The 13,813-nt window shown below is 33.4% G+C and overlaps 1 protein-coding gene across 1 annotated transcript; it reads left to right on the top strand.

Moving 5' to 3' along the window:
* Positions 1-1,545: 1,545 nt before the first annotated feature.
* On the top strand, positions 1,546-12,982 carry LOC117927482 (ACT domain-containing protein ACR12-like). Its single transcript, XM_034846997.1, has 10 exons — positions 1,546-1,711; positions 3,577-3,631; positions 4,208-4,330; positions 6,209-6,303; positions 8,023-8,104; positions 8,261-8,320; positions 11,358-11,413; positions 11,619-11,724; positions 11,797-11,865; positions 12,753-12,982. Exons 1-10 carry the CDS (start codon positions 1,578-1,580, stop codon positions 12,813-12,815), a joined length of 843 nt encoding a protein of 280 aa, XP_034702888.1. The 5' UTR covers positions 1,546-1,577; the 3' UTR covers positions 12,816-12,982.
* Positions 12,983-13,813: the final 831 nt, after the last annotated feature.

The following is a 13,813-nucleotide window of genomic DNA, read 5'->3' as shown; positions in this document are numbered from 1 at the left end:
TTATGAAGTTAAATTATTACAAATGTACTAATTATATGATTTAAATATATTACTATATTAAGTTAATTTACTTACCTCTATTAAAAATATATTAATTAATCGTAAAAATGTACTAATTTAAATTCAATGTTATACTAATTTAAAAATGTACTAAGTTAATTTATTCTCAATATAATATTATTACACTTGAATATCAAAATAAAATAAAATTATTAATTTAAAATTAAATTATTGCAAATTTACTAATTATATTATTTAAATATATTTATGATTTTTATGGTAAAATATTGGTACATTTTGATAGAAAATATTTTTATTTAAAAATATTGATAATTTTATTTATGATTTTATACTTGTTTTATAGTTAATTAGTATACAAAATAAATTATAAGATAATTGAAATTAACTTATTTATAATAATTTAATTTTTTACCAAATTTTCACCCGACATTTTCTGCCTTGCATTACACTAATAAGAGGAGGATAAATTAAAAGCGATTGAACTAAACACATTTTATCAAAGTTTTCTTTACACATAAACTTCAGAAAAGTGATAAAATCGGTGTTTAACAAATAAAATCAAATAATAATCTATAAAACTTATTAATAAAAGATCTTCAAATTGGAATGCATCAACTCAAAGATCTTTAAATTGAGTCATTATAGATAACATAATCAACATCATTACGAGAGGAAGTATTATAAAAAAATGATATCATACTTCACTTTTTTTCCCCTTTGTTTAGATTTTGTCAGTGGACTCTATAAACAAGATATTTGTCTAACAATTCTAACAATTCATATTTAGCTAACTTGTCTTTTGTAGGAACGATCACATAATTATTCATGATGAATTTTATTTTTCCTTGTACTTTATTGATGAAATTTTAATTACATAATTTTATCATAATTCTGTTTTTTTTTTCATTTCTTCTTCACTTTTAATAATTATATTTTTATTTTTATTTTTAATAAGGCAATGTTGTATTTTATTTTATTTTTAAAATTATTTTCTTAATTAATTTTTATAAAATAGAAAATTCTTTTCCTAATTAATTTTTGAAAAGTTGATATTTTATTTTTTAAGAAAATTCCATTTCCAACTATAGACTTATATCATATCTAAATAAATTTTTAAGAAAATTATTTTTTAAGTCAAGATCTCTTATTATTTCCTAATATCTCGTACATCAAATATACCATTTTTAGACTGATAAATCCGAGTATTTTGTTAGAGGTATTAGATATTTTCTATGTGTTTGATTGTTTATTGATTATTCTTAATTTCTTTTAGAATTTTATTGTGATAAAAAAAACATAATTTTCATTTATAGATTTAATTTGGGTTAAGTTTTTTAATTCTTATATTATAAAAAGTCCCATTCGTATTTTCTTTTGAGTTTTAAAAAAGACACCCTGTTTTTAAAATAAATTCCGCGAGTAAAAAGGATGGAAATTAGACATTGATGCGCTCGCCTAAAGCGGGTCCAACACGTAGACACTAGACTACTACCATAAAAGGACATTCCCACTCGTAAGTCCTAACAAACGCGACCAAGAAGCTTTCACAATTCTCCATGGCCGCAACTGTACACGCCGTCCTTTCCTCTCCCTCCTCCATCCTTCGATTTAGGGCTTCTGCTTTCCACTTCAACATTCCTCCAATCCGCTTCGCCTTTGCTCAACCCCGATTCACTCTCTCCGCAAGCACGTAAGATCGCCTCACCTTTCTTCTCTTTTTTCTTCCTAACAAATTTCTCCATTCTTCACCTAATTAATCTTCCTCTTCTTCTTTTTCTGTTCCGTGACTTGGTTGCCGATGAAACTGAGGGAAACGATACGGAGGAAGCCTGATTTTTTTTGTTTGTTCTGAGGTCCCGTCAGTGACGAAAGGGACGGAGGTTGTTCCTATTTCGCTGCAGATTTCTAGAATCTGGCGATCAGGAAGTGTGAAACTGAGGAGCATCCTCCAGTTCTGTTTATGTGGTCCGATTGGTTACTGAGAAAAATTGTGGAATTCATAACATATTGAGTTAAAAAACTGAGGAAGAAATTAGAAAGTGAGACTTAGAGGTTGAGTGGAGGAGTTGCGGTTGGTTGAGTGGAGTGTTCTGTCTTCTCAGGTTCTGGATGAGGAAAATCGGTGTTTGGAAGTTTTGATTTCTTTCATTTTTCATCACTTCTTAAATTTCTTCAATAATTGAAAGTGCTAAGGTTGGTTAAGGATCATGATTTGCATATTGAGCCCAATCCTGTAAGCTTAAGCTGTTAGAAAAATCTGTTAGAAAAATCTGTTAGTTAGAAAAATCTGTAGTTCAGCATGGTATAGAGCGCATGTGCTAGTGGGGCTGCATGTGAGGGAGGGTGTTTAGGAGCATGATATGCACGAATCCTGTAAGCTTAAGCTTTTAGAAAATTTGGTAATTCAATAGTTTAAAGGTTTTTCTTAATTAGCCATATATATATATATATATATACTGAGGTTTATGTATTCTTTGTTTTGTTTTCGGGAACTGAGGAAATATAAGCAGTCATGTTATACTTTTTTGAATTCTGATATTTTGTTTTTCTCTGGCGGTGGATATAGAAAAATCCATTCAGAATTTTGATTTATTTTATTTTTCTCCTTGCATTTTCTTAGCTGCCGCTCTACTGAACCTAATCTGTCCGCCTGGTGTTGTTGATTGCTGTTTCCATTTCTCTAAACTTGAAACGGAGAACATTAGCACAAAAATTTCAGTTGCTTTTTCTTTAACTCCATCTTCTTGGCAACTGCAGTAGATTTATCCGTAATATTCAAAGTTTAGTTTATTTAGCATCTTATCTTTTTTTTTTTTTCCTAAATATTTCTTTGGATATGCCAAGAAAACTTGAAATTGAGTTGAAAACTTGGAATCTGATAAGTGATTGAGGTTGGAGTGGTATTTTTTTTTTCTTTTCCCAATTAGGTATTAATTCAATTAAGCATGAGGTTCACCCAGAGTGATGGATGATTGCTTGTTGGTTTTGATTTGTGAATGATATTCTGGTCGGTTGCTGTAGACCATGTGGTGTTTGTGATTTTGTCACGTGTTTTCATTGGTTTCTTCAGTGTCATATGATAAGGATTGATATTATATTACTTATATCAGCCAGCATTAATGTATAAGTAAATATACTATCAATTGTTGAAAGCTCTTTAGTGGATGAAACATAAGCAAAGTTTGGAGCCTTGTTACTTTATCCAATTTACAAAACTTCTGTATCTAATTAAACCAAGTTTACTGTCATCGACGAATTAATGTATTCATTGGATCTGTTGGGACTGATGATGCTCCAACCCACAGCTTCTGCCTTGACAGGGTAGGGCTCTAATCAATTAGATTATATTCCAGGGGAATATGGTGTAGAGGGTCATTTTTTATGCAGACATCTTATGAGCCCTTCTATTTTCTATATGCATACAGACTGAGCTTTAATTCTCATCATATATAATTCATGTTTTGTCTTAGGTGTTGGGTCTTGGTTCTTTGGTCTTGTGTATTGAGCCTTTTAGGTATTTTTTTGTTGCTTAAGATTGCTTGAAATTTTGTGCAGGAGTGCTCTACATGCTTCTAATGATGGCATAGATTCAGTTCCTTCAATATCACTGGTCAGTAACATGCTTCGGGCCCCTTCAGTGTCCTAGTATTTCTTTTCTGTGTTTTTGTTATTATGAGAAATTAGGTATGGAAAAAAAAAATACAAATATACTGATATGATTATGAAGAAATTCTTTTGTCTGCATGGGCATCATTATGATTTATTACATTTTGTCCTATAGTTGTTTAATTGCGGTGTTTCATGCTCTGAAATCAACAGATGAAATAGGCTTTGTTTGAAATCTTGTGTAGCTCACTAATTCTCATGCTTTAGTAGGACATTTCCATGTTCAATCTTATTTCTTTTTTATCACTTGAAGCTTTTTCAATGCTTGACATCTTGGCAATCTGAATGGTGTGTCAGAGTTTTTTAGAACAGACCTGGATCTTGATTCGTTAGCTGAAGTATGGGACCTTAGTCAACTCCCTTACTCTAGCTATATTAGGAACTTCTTTTGGAAGTGTTTGACTGAAATTCACCCTATTTGCCATATGGTTAGCACTTGCAGGTTGTAAAATATTATGACAAATGTTTTACCTGCATTATATCCATTGTTATATCATTGATAAGATACTTTTAACTGCAGAGTTTTGACCCAGATTCTGATTATGTTCCAACTCCGATGGTTCTGATTGATCAAGATTCAGATTCTGTTGCAACAGTTGTACAGCTTAGTTTTGGAGATCGACTTGGGGCTCTTGTTGACACGGTAGAGTAACTACTAGCAAGTCAATTTCATTCTGTCCTAAAAGTTATAATGCTTCTCATAAGAAAAAAATGTCATTGTGAGTACTCTTTATTTTTTACATTCTTCTATTTGAGCTTCCAAATGAGTTTGTTACTTGTTATATGGAAAGAGGTTTGGCTTTCTTATCGAGTGAACTTGGAACTCTGGGAGAATACTTAAGCAGTTAATCTGTTGAAAAGATGGTGGGGGTGCATGATGCAGCCTTGAGAAAATGCATTGTATAATAGGCTTGTGCATGGTAGTAGGCAGGAGATTGGGCGAGCCTTATCAAGAAGGAAGGGATTGATGTTGGAAGGATGGGGCATGGGTGGATGTTCAGGAGGCAGTGGGCAAATTTGGAGGTTGTCAAGGTGAATCTCTCTTTAATTGGAGAAATATCTTGTGTGAGGTTTTGGCAGCTCAAACTGATAATTTGGTGATGGTGGTTAGGGATGAACGGTGAACCAAATGAATAGAATTTCTTCTGCAGTTCAGGGCTTATTGGGCTCCACTGAGAGGAAAGGTCTATTAATGGGAGGATCTTACATGTAGGTCCTCTTTAGTGCTGCTTTTTTATTGTCTAAAAGCAGTTCCTAGCTGTCAAAATGCTTTGTATTGTGTTTGGTTGCATACTAGAAAACTTTGAAGCAAAAAGATTGGGGATAGTATGTTCTTTTCCTGTTGGGCTATCCTTTATTAAAGGTTCAGTTTCTTGGACCTTCTCTGTATTTTTTTTGGAACTTCCTAGATTATGCCTAAATCAGTGCAGGATCCTTTTGGGGTATGGTGGTTTAGGCTAAGTTATGAATTGTTGAATTACTTGGAAGGTGGCTCCTCTTTGTCTCATTTGGAGCATTTGCAAGTATTAAGTGTGAGGGTCTTGCCGATTGTGGAAATTTCCTTTTTGAAGTTAGATTTTACTTGTGACGCTTTTCTTGTGTTCTTCCTGCCCAACATTCTCATGGACTTTGTTAGAGAGCATGGTATACAATGTAGGTTCTAATCCTATCAGCTTAAGCTTCAATATGGTAACTCGTTTAGTAGGAGGTTATGTGTTAGAACCTCACCACATGTTTATTTACCTTAATTTATTGAGCCTTGTGCAGGTATGGGCTATGGGCTTGACTTGTTTGCCTATGGGCCTATATCTGTGTCTCTTGATGTGCAGGTATGGTATGGGCCTGTGTGTTTGTCTCTCCACATGTGGGTTTGAGGCCACACCTAAGGGAAGGGTGTAAGAGAGCATGATATCCCAAGGGTGCATGAGAGCATGATATACATTATGGGTCTAAATCTAAATAGGTTAAACCTTTAGAAAAATTGGTAGCTCAAGAAATTTCAATGCTACATGTGCTTTTCTTGATTAGCTTGTGGTTTACAATGGTTTTCTACTTGGCTATTGCTTCATTTCATTTAGCAAAAGATTTCACTTTATCGGAACGAAACATCTATTGATCTGGGTCACACATATATGTTGGAATTCAGCAAAGTGATTACTATTAAGTGTTTATTTGGGAATCTAGTCACTGAAAATGTTAAACAACACTATTCATAAATTAGAATTAAGAATTTAATCACTTGAAATAACAAATACGAGTCTGATAAAAAAAAAAAAAATAACAAATACGATTGCCTACAGATCATCTGCCGGAACATAGTGACCATATATAATTTTTTTTATTGTACTTGCTTACTTAGTATTTCTCATGGTAATAATTCTAGGCAATTGTTGTCCTTGTGTTTGTGGAGGCTTGGATGGTTGGAGGCTTGGAGGCCTAAACAATCTTCTTAATTTTGGTTATGTTGAATTATTTTTTAATATTGGTGTTATTTGACTTCTTTTGTTTTGTGTCATGGCAGATGAAGGCTTTGAAAGGTTTAGATTTAGATGTGCAAAAGGGAACTGTTACGACAGAGGGATCAGTCACTCAAACAAAATTTTTCATTACCCGAATGTAAGTGTTTAGTGCTTGGAGCATATCCTTGTCCATGCATTTTTTTAATCCCTTTCCTGCCTTGCTTATATGTGTAGGCCATTGAGGAAAATTTCTCCATTTCTTGGTTGTGATACATGCAATCATTCCAACCTGTAGCGTGTCTGTGTGTATACACACAAGGTTGCAATTAATCTGGGCTCAGTGGTTCAGAGTCAGCTTGTCAGACTCTGAGCATTTCTGAGCTTGATTTGGGCTTGGCCAATCCATTCCAAACTTGTTTCAACTAATTTATAAGCACTTGCTTATGGCTCTGTCTGGCTTTGTTGAATGTCCACTAATTTAATAAGTCCAGAAAGTTTTACAAAAGAATCTTATAATAACCTTTATAAAATATCAGATTCTCCTTGAAGAAAGAAATGTGTTCTATGGTTGATGACAGATGTTCAAGAATTCTTGGAAGAGAAGAAAACCCCCTTCAAAGAATGTTAAAGCCCTTTCCTGCCACTTTACAAGTGAAATAACTTTAGTGTCATTATGCCAGAAAGTATTTTATGGAAGAGGGCATCTCAATTACTAGGTATATAAAGAAAGCATGCTTTGAGGATGTGAATGTTGTATTCCCACCATCATATGCTGAACGAGCCTTCAGAATAATATTATATTAGAATTATCTTATGAAGGAAGATGTCTCAATTAGAGGTTACTAGGTATAAAAAGTTCTTGGCTGTTAAATTTCCTTACCAAGCTTATGAATTTCCCTAAAGCTTTCATAGTTTATGTGACCCATACTGGGGGTTGCTTTCGCTCCAAAACAAGCTTGAACATGAGTCTTCAGCCTGGCTTTTTTTTTTTGACTGGACAAGCTTGAGTCAAGACTCACATAATTATCAAGCTGAGCATAAAATGCTTATCAACAGCTTTGTTGATTTTTGGCACCACATGCACATAGTTCTGCACGATTACATTTGGTGATACGAAATGATCATTGCTTACATGAAAAACAATTATCCACAATGAACATTTAAACTCTATAAGCTCTTTGATCGTCTCTGGATTTCGCCAGCTTGCTTATGCATAAAAATTGGTTTTTTGAAACTAATTATGATAGAGAAAAGCACATGTTTATATTTAACTGTACTAGAACACTAATCTAAATTGTCCATTGTTCTTAATCTGAACTATCAAACAACTGTACTTCTAGTTGTCACATGCATTTGAATAATAATAATATATTGAAGATGAATAGAAGAGCTGTAAACAACTCATACTAATTTACTGCTGGAGCACTAGTGTATATTTCACAAAAACTACTAACAATTTTGCTTGAAGTTGATAGTCCTTCATTGGTTTTTTACCATTTCCAAATTTCAGGTACCCTTAGCAGACCCTAAAAGTGAAACATATCCAAAATTCAAGCCAATCCAATAGTTAGATGCTGAAATATAAGCTTCTGAGCAGAATCTAATTTTTGAAACTAATCATTTGGAAAGATGAAGCACATAATTCCTTTGTTCTTCTTTCTTAAACTAAGAATAATGTATTATTCAGCTGGAAGGAGCATCTGTAAATGGGATTCTGATAAATATGTTCTTGAATATTTCTCTAAAGTGGGAACTTTCTCAAAACTAAACATCTGAAATATTTGCATTAGTTAAGTATTTTAATCCAGTTATTCAATCTTTCCTGTTTTTTTGGGTGTTATCATCCTTTACAAAACAATGTTGATTAATATGCTAGTGATGGACGCAAAGTTGAAGATCCTGACATGTTAGAGAGAATTCGACTTACAATCATCAACAACCTTTTGAAGTATCATCCAGTATGTATTTGAGTTGAACACTAATTTCACTGATGTTTTATTTTTATTTTTAGTCTTACTGGTGGATGAAATGGAAGAATCTTCACCCTCACTTTCTTTAATCTCTTTCACTGTTGCATTTCTTTTTTAAGTATCCCTTTTTGGCATCCTTTCTAGGAGTCCAGTGAGCAACTTGCTATGGGTGAAGCTTTTGGAATCAAAGCTCCAGAAAAGAAGGTGATATTGTTAAACATTCATTAGGCTTATATTTTCTTCTCCTTTTGTTTCTGTTTGCTCCTAACTGATCTGCTGTATTATGGACTTTGATGTTTTTGATATTCCTGGTTCTTTCTTCTTTCTGGAATATTTATTTTCTGTATGCATTAAAGCGATTTAGTCTTTTGCTAAAAATGAACATTTGAAGCATGATACTATGGATTTGGGCATATGTTTTTGACATAATGTATTATTTACCAACATTTTAATATATTATGAATTTATAACAATACTTTATAATACTTTATAATACTTGTAAGCCATTTTGATGCATCCTAGATTTCAGTCTAGTAATTAGTTCCTTTAGCCTGTTTTCGGTGGTTCAATGTTTTAGGATCAGTTTGAATTTTTATCATAATTATTTTATTTGGGTGGTATTTGTGATGCTTATTGTCACAACTTGCTCAAATGACCCTCCCTTGAGCTTTTAAAGGAGAGTAGGAAGCTTTTGGAACCTCCTGGAGCCACCCACACTTGACTACTAGTGGAAGAGCATGGAAGATTCTGGAGAAGTGAGACACCCACACATCTCTACACAAGGGATGAAAGAGAAGGGAAAGGGAAGGTGTGTTCTAGAGAGTTACAGAGTGATCTTGTACATAGAATTTGTATAGGGTATTCTAAGGAGTTTTAGAGTTGTAAGGAACCTTTGTGGGTTCTAGAGAGTTGCTTGGGTGCCTATAAATAGGTGTGACCTCATTTGGCTAAGGCACTAAACAAGTTGAGAGCTTCTTATTATTGTAAAGCATTCTTGTATAATACAAAGCTTCCTTTCTTAAGTGTTGCCTTCTTTGTGCATTATAGCTACCAAGTCGTGTAGCATTGCTTAGCATAACAAGTTACGATTGGGAAAAAGACTAACTTAGCAACATCAAGTGCCTTGAGTTGTCTAAGTGCCACACGTGAGTTTAGGAAAGGCCTAGACATCATGCTATGTTACTTGACTGAAGCATCTCACTTTATGGTATGAGGATTGTCTCACATCTTTACTTCAGTTGTTGTTTGACTCCCATATGACTTGCATAGGAAAGCATCAGTAGATATGCCATTTTACCCTTCTTATGACAGTATAAACAGGATACAATCAATTGGAAGAGAAAAGACTACCACAGACAACAAGGATCTTAGGGTGAGAATAATCTGAGACAAATTGGGCAGATAAGGACCTTGCCTATTCATTTATTAAACTTGAAAATACTTTGCTGTTGATCAATTGAAAGTTATGGTTGTCTCTTTTATCTCATTTTCTTTGGCTTTTTTCTTCTCCACTTTATTCTTCTTCGTCTTTGTTTCCCCCCATAATCTTCTTCTGACTGTGCTTGTTGAAGATTTCAACCTTGCATGTACATATCCTCTGAGTTGATTTTTATGCTTGGAAAGCTTTGAGAACTGTAATACTTCCATTTCCTGTTCTTCTTTTCCTGCATTTGTGTCCAACCCTCTTTTTTCCTTTTTCTAGATTTTTATTCATCTTGCTGTTGTACTGACCTCCTATTTGTGGTTATATTTTTCATCACTGATTGTCCTTGTTGATGATTTGCCCTTGAATTGGGCCCTTAGGGTAGTAATCTTGTTACCTAAAACCTTAGCCGCTAAATTGCCTTCAATTTATGGTGTTTCTTTGTATGTTTTCTGCTTCTGATTTTTTTATTTATTGCTTTGGTTCCAAATTGTGCTGATTAATAAGAATCTGAAGTTCTCTAGATCTTCTCCTTGCTGGCTAAGAATTTCAACATAGTTCCGATTTCTGAACATACTATTGAACTAACTTGATAAAATCGGTATTCAGGAATGAAGGTTTGTTTACTATATGTCATATTTAAACAAAATAAAAAAATGGTTCTGACAACAAATGCAGAGGAAAATAATAATATGCTATTATTATTTGATTCCAAATTTCCACTAGATAATTTGTCATAGAAATTTTTTAATGTTGAATCAGAATTTATGATGGCAATAATATGTTATTATTTTTTGTGCTTTTCCTTTAGGGTTGATATACCTGTCGATATTGATAGTTTAATTTTTGCTCCAGCCTGCTATGAGCTGAAGCTTTGACATTATGTTATACTATCACTTGCTGTGAAAGCTTAGGTTGTTAGTTTACAAGCCAATGATGTATGATCATGCTAGCATATATTTTGTTTTCTTGGGGACAAATTTTAACTTGAAGTTGAGACATGATTTTTATGTGAGATGTTGCTAGTTTGTTCAGAGGTTCCCCAAATGTAATGTCCAAACTTGTTACATAAATGACAATGTAATTTCTGGTACCTAATTACTGATATGTTAATATGGTATGGTGGAGACAATCAGTTGTAAGAAGAATTAAAGCAAGCTAAAATTGATCATGTAAGATAGAAGGAAGCTCGTGGGAATCTATTTTTATAGCTGAGAAGAAGAAGAGTACTAAGCCTTATTTTCATAAGCATAACTATGTGTTGCATGTTGTAGAAGCAACGGCTAGCTTGAGGGAACATGAGTTGCTTCACAGCTAATTTGTGTGCTTCATACTATCACTTCAAAAGCATTTGCTGTAACCCCATAATGTGAAGAAACTGAAAACTACCTGCTCTTTGGAAAGAGAGTGCCAGCCTTCTTGTATCCATGCATGGTGTTTGTGTTTGTGTTTTAATTTGCACTACTTGCATCTCTTATATCTCCTTGCTAGTTTCAAAAATAAATTTTTTTATTGGAAAAATAAACATAAATATTTCATTGTTAGTTTCAAATACAATTTCTTCAAGACAACACACTGTCAAAGCTGATAATTGGTATCCTCTGCGCTGTGCTACATTTTGAGGTGCATATTGAGTGGAATATATTTCCATTTGATCATTAAGGCCTGCACTCTGTGGAGGTATCTTGCTTTGGAATGCTGTTAGGATTCAAATGAAATTCTCGTAGCACATGTGTCTTCTTGGTACAATTAGATGTTATGTATGTGTATATAACCTAGCAAACTTGAATTTAAATTTGTTGATTTTGTCAAATGCAGCTTGATGTTGATGTTGCAACTCATATACATGTCAAAGATGATGGGCCAAAGAGGAGGTATGCAACTGACTTGTGATTGGAATGGCTTTTAGCATTGTTATGCTTTAGTCGTTAATGTTGTCCTTTTTAATTCTACCTTCATGTAAGCCAACACTTGGAAGGAAATAAATGGAATGGATCCTGAGAACTTGAACATGATAGGTAATTAGTATATTGTTAACCATTTCATTTTTTTTTTCTCTTTTTCTTTAAATTTCTACAGCTTGCTTTATATCGAGACTGCAGATCGACCAGGATTGCTATTGGAAATCGTCGAGATCATAACTGATGTGAATGTTGATGTGGAATCTGCAGAGATTGATACTGAAGTATTCTCTCCCTCTCTCTTTGTGTTTTGTGCATTGCTTTCTTTTCTCATCAACTTCTCTTCTGTCTTTCAGGGGCTTGTGGCCAAGGATAAGTTTCATGTCAGCTACAGGGGGGCTGCATTGAGCAGCTCCTTGTCTCAGGTAACTGGTTAGCAGCCAGGGCTAGTTGTTTAACAGTGAGCTATCTTTGTGTGTCAGCATAAATTTTCAATTTTCATGACCTCAACTATGCTTTTGTAGATTTTACTTATTAGTGAAGATGATAATACTAAACTAAACAGTTAAAACAGTTATTGTCTATCATTAGTATTACTATTCCATTTGTGGGGAAGAAAAGGAAAAAGGTTTGGAAATCCATACCGTTGTGTATTTTTTGGACGGTTTGGAAGGAGAGGAATAGGCTAGCTTTTAGGGGGGGTGTGTTGAATATCCAGAATTTAAAGAACATTTTTGTTTGTAACTTATGGAGCTGGGCCAAATTGTATTTAGGCGAGGAGTCTCTCTCCCTTATAGGCTTTTTGGAGTGGGTAGCATCCACTTAAGGGGAGGTATTTCTTTTCTGGTCTTATAGCTCCTTTTTGAGGCTTTAGCCGCCTTGTATACTCCCTGTATGCTTTGTGGCTTTTAGTCTTTTTCTAATGCATATCTTGTTTACTTATCAAAAAAAAAAAAAAAGTATTACTATCGTGTGTCAGCATAGCAATATCTTATTACTGTCTATCATTAATATTACTATTTTATAAACTACTCTTTATCAATATGGCTAAAACAGTTATGAGTGACAATTCCTATGAAAAAGCCCTTGATTTCTTTTTACCTTTGGGATTCATTGTTTGTTAGTGATAATAGCACACATATTCCTACTTCCCTAAGCTGTTGTGGAATTACTTTAATTGCTTTTAGGTCGAGAAAAGTTTTGGTCCAAGTTTTCTCAGGAGCTTTTACTGGGCCAAATTAAATAGGTTGTTTTTCTTGAATAGTTGGAGTTCTCTTCTGCGGTCTCTCACAAAGTTCATTTGAACATGTAGGTAATGATAAACTCTCTGCGGTACTATCTTCGAAGGCCAGAAACCGAGGTGGATAGTTACTGACTATACAGTTTTTTTTTGTACCAAATCAATCCTCCCAAAGTAATATTTGACTAGATACTGTGATGATGTTCGTTTCTGGGATGTGAATTTTGTCCTGAATGGTACAATATGATAATAGGAAATGAATAATAGAAAACAAATAACACATGCCTCAGTTTTTTGCTCCACCAATGTTCTCATGGATTAGGGTGTGGACAAGCCTCTAGTTGATTTTTGCTTATGTCATTTTTCATGGGTTTGGAATCCTGAAATTTTTTGCTAACTTTTGATCCTTCTCAAATGTGTGTACATGTTTATAGTTTTTGATCCATATGACAATTTGGCTGAGTTTGTGTTCTATTCTTTCTTTTTACTTATTTTTTAAATTTTATTTTCTATTGATTGTAATGGTGTTGATGAGATTTTGACAAAAATAAGGATTTTTTTTTTTAAATATTTAAAAATGTGAAATTTCAAAACTATTTCCAAATCTGCCACATTATAGAAAACATTATTTGGAAATGTTTTTTTAAAAAGACAATTTCAATCTAAATATTGAAGTTGTCTTTTTAAAGTAGAATTTTAACTGGATTCTTCTTGATTCTATTAGATTTGGAAATATTTTTTTATTTTCATATTTTATAATATAACAATTTTAAAATATGTTTTAATTGCCCCATATATATATATATATATATATATATATATTTTTTTTTTTTCTGGTGTTGATGTTGATGGTATGGGTGTGGAGGGCATTGGAATGGAAATAATGTCAGAAAGGTCTCATTTGGTGCAATTTTTGAATTGCTTTACATGTCATGTTGATTGCAATAGGATAAAAACACCCCCAATCGAATAAGTCTGGCAAGATGGTTATTTCACAAATTTAAGCTTTTAGGTAAACCGAAGGTAGCCTATGAGAAACAGCAGCAAAAAGCCAACAAGTCAATACAGACACGGAGAAACAGTCACAAACCAGGCATACAGCACTAACCCAGAAATCCCAAAAAATAAAAATA

The sequence above is a fragment of the Vitis riparia genome, chromosome 13, assembly GCF_004353265.1.
Source record: "Vitis riparia cultivar Riparia Gloire de Montpellier isolate 1030 chromosome 13, EGFV_Vit.rip_1.0, whole genome shotgun sequence".
In the NCBI taxonomy this organism is placed as follows: domain Eukaryota; kingdom Viridiplantae; phylum Streptophyta; class Magnoliopsida; order Vitales; family Vitaceae; genus Vitis; species Vitis riparia.
The sequence above is the reverse complement of the archived record's forward strand: the minus strand, read 5'-3'. Positions and strand labels throughout refer to the sequence as shown.